The 10,641-nt window shown below is 38.1% G+C and overlaps 1 protein-coding gene across 2 annotated transcripts in view; it reads left to right on the top strand.

Annotated features, from left to right (window-relative positions):
* Positions 1-2,090: 2,090 nt before the first annotated feature.
* Positions 2,091-10,641, top strand: part of LOC114251343 (glycine dehydrogenase (decarboxylating), mitochondrial) — a 17,144-nt gene continuing 8,593 nt past the window's right edge. The window contains exons 1-7 of one of the 2 annotated variants that reach the window (XM_089736779.1): positions 2,091-2,583; positions 2,970-3,048; positions 3,471-3,606; positions 6,786-6,950; positions 7,457-7,685; positions 8,484-8,707; positions 10,192-10,367. In XM_089736779.1, coding sequence (XP_089592905.1) covers positions 2,365-2,583; positions 2,970-3,048; positions 3,471-3,606; positions 6,786-6,950; positions 7,457-7,685; positions 8,484-8,707; positions 10,192-10,367 — 1,228 coding nt within the window. In that variant the 5' untranslated portion in view covers positions 2,091-2,364. The remainder of the gene's footprint in view (positions 2,584-2,969; positions 3,049-3,470; positions 3,607-6,785; positions 6,951-7,456; positions 7,686-8,483; positions 8,708-10,191; positions 10,368-10,641) is intronic. The other variant, XM_028185564.2, reaches the window with a different exon arrangement.

Raw genomic sequence — 10,641 nt, 5'->3', positions numbered from 1 at the left:
GGACAGGTGGGCGAGCAAAGGCTCAGCCAGGAGGGGTGGGATTTGCTAACAGCTACCCGAGCGCCTCCGAAGGAGACCTAACAACTCAAGAGTAGCTGCTTCGCGAATGAATCTACTACCGGATCGGAATCGCGACCCGCTGAGAAGATCCGGCGAGAAACTCAGCGAGCTGATTCATGGGTTAGGTTGCACGGCGAACTCTTTGTCGAGTTCGACGAGTACGGTTACCGAGGTCCCTAAGCCTGCTCCTAGAGCTGAAGGCGTCTAGTGCAAACGTTATAGGATCTGAGGGATCCGTAAGGACGTGTCTAGGGCGTCGACGGTGACTGGCTCCTGCATGATCAGGATTCGGGGAGTAGTCAGCGGCGGCTACGATAAGGCGATTATCATGACAGCTCAAAAGCTATCGATCTAGTGGGTTATGGGTAGTGATTTTGGAGTAATTTGCAATAATTTGTTAATTTACGTATTTTTTTTTACTTTTTTTTAAATGTTATATTTTTTTCAAAAATTTGTAGATAGTAAACACATTCTTATATAATGTAAATGACAGACAGTAGGTATTATTACTCGTCGAATAAGTCTATTTTTAATACGCTTTTATTAGCTTCAGACGTATGTTTGTTATCGCAGTGAAACCCAATCTTTTACTGATATGTTTTTTGTAGACACATAGAGAAATTTCATAAAAAAATCAAAATAGCTGCAATTTAGCGTGGAGGTGGGTTGCTATTTATGCTGTATTTGTGTATTAAAATAGTTGTTTTATGAGTATCTAGAATATCGCTAGTCTATAACCGGACACACTGTATATACAACACTAGCATTAGGACGTGTTTCGGAAAAGTCTGGGCAAAACACTTTTAAAATACTATACTTTTTTTTGGGTCAGGAGGAAATCGCCAAACTTCTGCTTATGTATTGGAGTGGGTAGGCAGGGCAGGTCGAAGTTGAACCGTTTAAAACCCCCGTCTCGCGTCCGAGTCTAGGATGGCATAGAACTGGACCCAGGCAGGTTAGGGCAAGTTGACGTGACCATAGTGTTTGTATTTTAATAATGGCATAATAAAAATATCCTATGACATGTTTAAAAATAGCTAAAACGTCTGTAAAAATTAAGTTAGCATGTAGGTATCGCCAACTAGATTGAAAAAATAGGGAAGTTCTCAATTCGAATGTTATTATTTTGTTTGTGTGTTACGTATGTGTCATCATATGTTTACGTCTGTGTACCATTTTGTTATGATAGGTTGTGTTTTGTTTTTGATTTTTAAAGTATAAATATTATTTCACTGCTTGGAGGCTGATGTAACGAACTAACGACGTTCGGTAGGCGCGACTCGCGCTTTGTTCGGATGAAACAAAAACTTTGTTCACTTGAAACGCAGCATCAAGTCTTCGTGGCCTAAAATATACGACGCCCGGTGCACTCGTATTGAGCGATGCCACTGTGTCAGTGTTCAAATCTGGAAACAGGCACCTTTTAAAATGAAATACGTACTTAACTGATCTTTAATAATAACTTCCATGATGAAAGAAGAAATTCGTGTAATGAAAGTCAATTCCGCAAAAAATATTATTTCTGTATTAAATTTAAGTAACCACAAAACGTGGATGGCGACATTCATGTTGTAATCTCTATGGGTTCCAGCAACAATTTAACACCAGGCCGGCCGTGAGCTCTTCAGCAAGAAAAAAAAAATTACCATTGGCGTCCCGTATACCTTTACCGCGAGAAACAATTACAGACCTCTAGAAGTAGGTTGTTTCGTCATTCACATGAATATCTACCTATTTCCAAGTTTTAAATCTGAGATCTTGAGAAAACGGAAGTCATAAAAAATGATGTTCACTTCGTGTATGTTACGCGCAGAGGATCTTCCAAATCCAACCCCTCTTGACTCAACCCGTGCTCGCCCACCTGTCCTGGTGAAACAGGATAGGCCACCTCACCGGGCTACCAGTAATCCTTCAATCATAAAAAAAGGATATTCCACGAAAATAGTCTCATGGATTATTTATTAAGCAGAACATACGCTTTGATCAGCTCGACCTTACAACATTACGCCCGTGACTAAATTTTCTAGTGAATTATCAATAAAAATAAAGTACAATTACCACTATTTAACAATCAAGTGATCAATGACATTTTATAAAATATGTAATTAAATCTTTTTTTTTTGTTATACGGATCCTCTGTTGTAGACATGAGATAATAGGTCATTATTAACGATCACTCCGCAATTATTTGTTTCCCTGTTATCATATGAACTTGAAGTAAATACGATGACCTTTCTATCATTACTTCAGACGCTTTTGTGAGCGCTACATGTTGTGTACAATTTATGTCATTTGTTATTAATAATGCAGAGATTTTTAAAAGGAAAGTTAATGAGTAGGAGTACGATCGATGGTTTTCATAAAACTTATCTCGAAAATAAAATACTAAGTGCCTGTCGTCATGTTACAACACAAAGTACTCGTTCTGATACATTATTCCCAGATAGAGTGGACTTCCCGAGTAGACACATTGGCCCAAGGGATCAGGATATAGTTACTATGTTAGATTTATTAGGATACAAGGTAAGTCTTGTAACGCATTATGACACTAAATTATTCAAGTGAGACAGTTATTCTGTGTCGGTTATTTTTAATTTCCATAGTGAATTCATACTTCAAGGCTGTATTTACAGACATCACCAGTCACTGAACATTAAAGTAAAATAATTGAAGTATTTATTCATGTGATTTCTTTACGTTTTTAATCCTAAGAGTTAATAATTGAAAAATCAGCCCATATTATCCTATTACCTGAATATTATGAAGAAAAAAGAGCATGGATCAAAGAGTAATAAATGTCGTTGATAATTCAATTAAATTGCAGAATTTGAGTTTACTACAAAACAAACTTACCTACAAAATTTTTCCCGCGTAATGTTAGAATGACTGTGACTAACTTGGTGTTTCAGAGTTTAGACCAGTTAACCAATGATGCAGTACCAAAGAAGATTCAATTCCAAGGTCTTATGAATATCAGTGAGCCCATAAGTGAGTAGCAATTGAAAAGTATTTAATATTTTACGGATTGGGAGGTAGAAATGAAAAAAAAGGGGCGGGTGTGGTTTCATGTTCAGTGATTGTGTGAGAACTGTGGTTGCTATATATCACAAGCACCACACCAACAACCACCAACATACAACCAATACAGCTGTTGTTTGTACATATACGTACATATACATACATAAATAGAAAAAGCAGCTAATTATCATCGTTCCGATTTTTGATTTTTTTAACGAATTTTATTGCTATCCCTAGAAGATGATTAAGAGTATTTTTTTACAAATTATCTAAAATAACAGAAATATTATTAAGTGTATAAAATTAATCTAAATCTTAGAGATCTTCTATAATGGTATTTAATATTGAAATTTAATAATTGTCATTGCTGCATTTACGTAAACAAATTTTAGGTGAATACGACCTAATAGAACGGGTTAGGTTGATAGCTGAAAAGAATGAAATATGGCGATCTTACATCGGAATGGGCTACCACAATTGTTGCGTACCGCATGCCATCATGAGGAACATGTTTGAAAATCCCGGATGGTAATATTCTTTTTGTTTGCTTTTGAACTACATATTTATGAACTCACGGCTCACTCATTATTAAAATGTTGAAGCCCAAAGACAACATGGCAAACTCAACTTGTGACATGAAATCGATGTTTCAATTATTTAAATGTGTCCCAATTCTTGCGTTGGGCTGACCGACGACTAGCGTCGATATGTGGGAAAAGATTTGATGCGGAAAGCGGAGGACCGTTTATGATGGCGGACTGTAGGAGAGACCTAGATCCAGCAGTGGAGAGATGAGATACAGGCTGATGATGATGTCCCAATTCTTTAAGCCAAAATGGCTGTTACGCGGTAGAATTAAGCAGAACGATAGTAACCACCGTGCGGGCTCGCAATGGTACCAAATATTAAACAATTTTGTTTTGTTTAATATTTGGTTTTTTATTATTAAAAACATTTTTTGCCAATCGCATTTTGATTTTACGACTCTAATCTTTGATCGTGAAATACTCTAAAAATAATCGAGCTAGCTATACCTAGTCAGGTCATAAGTATTATCACACAGTAAAAACTTTTCTTTTAGAATGCTGGCCACAAAAAAGTTTACTGAATTCGAATTTCGAATTGTTCATGAAAATAAAAATGTATACTTTATAGAATTTTACTCATTTTTAAATATGGAGTGGACGCTTAAAGAAGACCGTGTTGCAGTTATTGCGTTGCATTGTTGCGGTTACGCGCCAATTCAAATTTTTAACATACTGAAAAATTTGAATGTAACCAAAAGATTCGTTTATCGTACCATCAAACGATACAATGAAGACTCTAGTGTAGATGACAGGTCAAGAAGTGGTCGCCCTCGGTCCGTTAGGACTCCAGCAGTGATAAAAGCTGTGAGGGCGCGAATTCAAAGAAATCCCAAACGTAAGCAGAAACTGTTGGCCCTTCAGATGGGGTTAAGCAGAACCACGGTGAAAAGGGTGTTAAATGAAGACTTAGGGCTTCGGGCATATCGAAGAAAAACAGGACATCGTTTGAATGCTCGTCTAATGGACCTGAGACTGAAGAGATGCCGCGCTTTGTTCAAGCGGTACGCGGGATAAAAATATCGGGAAATTCTTTTTTCGGATGAAAAAATTTTTACCGTAGAAGAGAGCTATAACAAACAAAATGATAAGGTGTACGCACACAGTAGTGAAGAAGCGAGCAACCGTATTCCGCGTCTCCAACGAGGTCATTTTCCATCTTCGCTCATGGTATGGTTAGGAGTTTCTTATTGGGGCTTAACAGAGGTACATTTTTGTGAGAAAGGTGTAAAAACGAATGCAGTTGTGTATCAAAATACAGTCCTGACGAACCTTGTGGAACCTGTTTCTCATACCATGTTCAATAACAGGCACTGGGTATTCCAACAAGATTCGGCGCCAGCTCATAGAGCGAAGAGCACACAAGACTGGCTGGCAGCGCGTGAAATCGACTTCATCCGGCACGAAGACTGGCCCTCCTCCAGTCCACATTTGAATCCGTTAGATTACAAGATATGGCAACACTTGGAGGAAAAGGCGTGCTCAAAGCCTCATCCCAATTTGGAGTCACTCAAGATATCCTTGATTAAGGCAGCCGCCGATATTGACATGGACCTCGTTCGTGCTGCGATAGACGACTGGCCGCGCAGATTGAAGGCCTGTATTCAAAATCACGGAGGTCATTTTGAATAAACTTTAGTGTCATAAGAATCTATGTTTTGTTAAGTTCATTTTGGTATATAAATGGTTACATAATGAATAAACTTGTTTCAATTATTTTACATTAAACATGTGACAGAATTTATGACCTGACTAGGTATATCTATTGAATCATAAAGTTAATTTACAAAAGAAGGCATTTTGACAAAATTTGATTTTTATTAAAATTAATTAATTAAAATTTTTATATTAGGTCCTTACTTATGCAATTAGCGTTTTGTCGTACTGACCACTTTGATCTGAAATATCTCCTCTTTAGTTAAGAATTCCAAATTCAAATTTATAAATTCATTTAGCTGGTACATTTCAGTATTGAAAACAGTCTTTCATTTGTTTTTTCCTCATAATTTTTTTCTTTGGCGTCGCTTATTACCGCACAATGGAAAATATGAAATATCGGTATATTTACGAGTACGATTTCTATCGTGGCACCACTGCTGCAGAAACAGCTCGAAGGATTAATAATTTATACGGCGCTGGTGTCGCAAAAGAAAGCACGGTACGTTTTCGGCTTCGACGTTTTCGTTCTGGAAATTTCGACCTTCAGAACTAGCCCCGTGGACGACCGGAGACCAAAGGAGAAAATGATGAATTAAAGGCTATTGTGGAAGCGGATTCATCACAAAGCACTTCAAAGATAGCAGCAGGCTTCGGGGTGAGTGATAAAACTGTATTAATCAACTTGAAGCAAATCGGAAAAGTAAAAAAACTTGAACGATGGGTACCTCATGAATTGAGAGAATCGAATTTGCAGACACGCGTCGACTGCTGTGTTATTTTGCTCAACAGACACAATAATGAAGGGATTTTAAATCGAAACATTACTTTTGGTGAAAAGTGGATACTGTACGATTATCGGAAGCGCTCGTTGCAATGGCTGAACCCTGGAGACCCAGCTAAATCCTGCCCTAAACCTAAACTAACTGCTAAACAACCGAGATTGGTCAATCACTCTGGGCCACTGCTGCTTCACGACAACGCAAGACCACACACGGCACAATAAACAACCACTGAGTTAGATGAGCTACAATTGGAATGTCTGCGACATCCACCGTATTCTTTTCCGGAATTTGGTCAACTTCTTACTAGGAAAAAAATTCAACTCCGATGCGGCAGTCCAAACCGCCTTCAAAGAGTTTATTGATTCTCGCCCGCATGGTTTTTTTTTGATAAAGGGATCAATGAACTACCTATGAGATGGCAAAAGTGCATAGATAACAACGGTGCATACTTTGATTAATTAAATATATTTTACAAAAAATTACTTTGTATTCCTCCCGTATAAAACGCCAATTTTATATGTAAGGACCTAATATAATTAATTGAATTTATTTTATTTCTTTTCAATACTTCTACAGAAAATTTAGCAACCAACGTTAGTCGTAGTAGTTAACGGAACAAGATATTGATGTTTATAACTAACTTATGTACATTAGTTCAATGTAAGAAAAACATTTTTTCCAGGACTACACAATATACGCCGTATCAGCCAGAAGTCGCACAAGGTCGACTTGAAAGCTTGCTTAATTACCAAACGATGGTTAGTGACATGACTGGATTGGACGTTGCTAATGCTTCCTTACTGGATGAGGGTACGGCTGCTGCCGAAGCACTTTCACTGTGTCACAGGTACTTATTTTTTCCCCCTACCTATGCTGATAACCTTGAGAGGCTATTTCAGCTTCGCCCTAACATGTAGGTGAGCTCACGGGGCTCAAACCGGAGTGTTGCTAATACTGGCCCTAGCAAGAGCAGTGCTTCGCAGAATCTACCACCGGCTGGGTCTGTGGGTTAATTCGCTCGTCGAGCCCTTCGTCGCAAGCGACGGGTTCGACGAGGACGGTGACCGGTGCTTGTGGTACCTAAAAGCACCAAACAGGTACACTATGGTAATCCAAGTATTGAATAATATCAAAATATTAAAATTTTCAAACGGTTTAATTTTAGTTAGGATAATATTAGATTCCAAAACTTGTAGCAAATTTCAACAGATACATGAAATAATTATTCAATGCATTAAAATAAAAATCACAAGATAGAAATAATAACCTACGTCATATTCGAATTATTTCAAAGAGAACTAAAACGAGTTGCTTTCTGATATCAAATTTCTTCGCCTTTATTGCAACATACAGGCATAACAAACGAACAAAGTTCGTCGTGTCCGAACGATTGCATCCCCAGACGCTAGCTGTAGTGCACACTAGAATGGATGCGCTGGGCTTAGATGTTCTGGTAGTTCCTGACGTGCGGCATGTGGATTTCGCCCAGAGGGATATTTCCGCAGTGCTCTTACAATGCCCTGATACTAGGGGCCTAGTTTACGACTACTCAGGCCTAGCAGCCGCTGCTCATGAGCACGGGGTTAGTATTATTACTGAGCTAATTTATAATTAAAAATATATTAAATTAGTTAAGTTTTAATTATCTGAGATTTTCATTTCCGCTTTGCAATTAAAGTAGTCAATCGTTTTGAAATCGTTCAACTAAGTAGTTAAACAGAGTGATTGATAAATGGCAAATTCACAATGTCATACGACCGGCCCGGTCTTAGGTGGTTATCGGAGCTCATAAACACTACAAAGTAAGGCTGCTTCTGAGACATCAGCACGAATCATTATGCAATTATTGTATTGGTCTTTTTTCGCCTAAAGGAGAAGACGCCTAGTTTATTCATATCAAGTGATACGACTATACCGGTGCATAGGTACTTGTTTATCTAAGGAAACACGTGCTTAATAAGTGAATAGCACCGTGCCATTAAAATCGTAATTATTCGTACCGGCATCTTGCCTATTTCTACCACAAATCGATCAAGTATTCTGGTTTGACGGGTGGGATCACCAGTATGCAATATAATTGAGACGAAACTATCTGATGTCCCAAAGTGGTTTAAAGGTCTTCAGTAACTTGAGGCGAGGTGGGCCGTGAGCTCGTTCACTCGTTAATACAATACAACCATCTACCGTTTGTCCTACCCGTTAAATTTGAATGTATTGCTTTACGGTAGACATTGACGAGATGGTGCTACTTATGCGCATATGTTGGTATATGTTGCCACGCTATAGAGTTTTTGCATTGCATTACGACTTACTTGAGCTGAAACTAATGCGAATAAGAACATTTTTCAGAATCGAGATGAAGATACATTTTATGTTCTAGACATTGGTGGTAGTGGCTACAGATCTCCTGGCGCTCGCATTAATTAGACCCCCCGCGGAATGCGGGGCGGCCTTAGCTGTGGGCACCTCACAAAGACTGGGAGTGCCTATGGGATACGGAGGACCTCACGCTGGTTTCTTCGCAGCAGAACATCAACTAGTTCGTCTCATGCCCGGCCGAATGGTCGGTGTCACTCGAGACACTACAGGAAGGGATGCTTATAGGTATTTATTTACAAACTAGCTAACTGTTATCAGCTTCGTCTACATGGTCTACACTTTATATCGCGTAGGCGGAGATCCGTACTTAGCAATTAGATGAAAGGTATTCTATACACTTTCCCAGAGTACAAATTATTACCATAACGAATTTGGTGCAAATAGGTTCAGCGGTTTGGACGTAAAAACGTAACACACACAGAGTGCTATGTATTTAAGTCGTCGTGGCCTAAAAGATAAGACGTCCGGAGCATTCGTGTTGAAGCGATGCACCGGTGTTCGAATCCCGCAGGCGGGTACCAATTTTTCTAATGAAATACGTACTCAGCAAATGTTCACGATTGACTTCCACTGTGAAGGAATAACATCGTGTAATAAAAGTGAAACCCGCAAAATTATAATTTGCGTAATTACTGGTGGTAGGACCTGTTGTGAGTCCGCGCGGGTAGGTATCACCGCCCTGCCTATTTCTGCCTGAAGCAGTAATGCGTTTCGGTTTGAAGGGTGGGGCAGCCGTTGTAACTATACTGAGACCTTACAACTTATATCTCAAGGTGGGTGGCGCATTTACGTTGTAGATGTCTATGGGCTCCAGTAACCACTTAACACCAGGTGGGCTGTGAGCTCGTCCAACCACCTAAGCAATAAAAAAAAAAAAAAAACGTTCGAATTAATAATATTATTTGCTATTAACTTTCTAATATCGAACTAAATGACGGTACGGTTTTGCAATGCGCTATTTTAGTTGAACAATATCTATTTTCTGCTCCAAATTAATCTATGTCTACTGGTGAAAACGGTGTAATCGAATGAATAACCAGACCGATAGACAGAATGGTAGTTAAAAAACCGTTTCTTTAATTTTCTCTTACTTTCTAAAGTAAGGGTAACTATACCCCCTTCTATTTTTATTATAATATTTTTCGTATTAATGTATTTATTAAATGTAATATTTGATTTATATTATTGACAAATATAACGTAAATGTATTTATTATATATTTCAGAATTTCATTAAGAGATACTGTTGTATTTTTGACAGATTCTTCACATCATCCTTTCATGACATCGTTGACCTAGTAGCTTACAGCTTCGATCACTATATAACTGGGTTATATAATTGGAATTTAGGATCATGGCTGGTTCTGAATATCATCTAATCCTGTAGACCGAATGGTAAACAGTCGACGTCCCCATAGACACGTCATTACGGATCCTCTCGATCCATTAACGGTGCTTTTAGGTACCTCAAGCACCGGTCACCATCCGTAATAAATCCAAAAGTATACATTTAGAGGACGACAAATTCATTTCGATAAGTAAACAGACAATGCAAACAATAAAGAAAATCATCAAATTCCTGATTTTCTCTATCATATTGGTATAATATAACTTATTGGTATAACAAAAAATGCTTGTGGCTTTTTGAGTCTGGGATTATTAATTCACTAAAGATTTAGGATTGTTTGATATATTTGTCGTTTCGAACAGGCTAGCCCTACAAACTAGAGAGCAACACATCCGCCGTGATAAAGCGACATCTAATATTTGTACAGCCCAGGCGCTCCTGGCGAACATGTCTGCCATGTATGCGGTTTACCACGGACCACAAGGTCTAAGAGAAATAGCAACTCGTGTGCACAATGCAACATTGGTGCTAGACCACGGTAACTCAATACATACTTTCTTCGGTCTTCGTGAGAATTGAAAATAATTAAAAATACTTTAACGATTTTAATCTTGCATTTATTTTTGAAGTTATTTATTTTTACGCGAATAAAATAAGGATAAAAAGCGAGATTAAATCGTTATAGTAGATTTATTTAATTCACTACGGTGTTTAAATGTTTTTCATTTGTCAGGCATAAACTTATTTCAGATACTTATGTGTCTTCTAAATCACTGCTATTTTACCTAATTAGCATTTTTAATAGCTCAATT

Source organism: Bombyx mandarina, chromosome 22, assembly GCF_030267445.1.
Source record: "Bombyx mandarina strain Sakado chromosome 22, ASM3026744v2".
Classification (NCBI taxonomy): Eukaryota; Metazoa; Arthropoda; class Insecta; order Lepidoptera; family Bombycidae; genus Bombyx; species Bombyx mandarina.
Note: the sequence above shows the minus strand (reverse complement) of the source record. Positions and strands in the feature narration are given on the sequence as shown.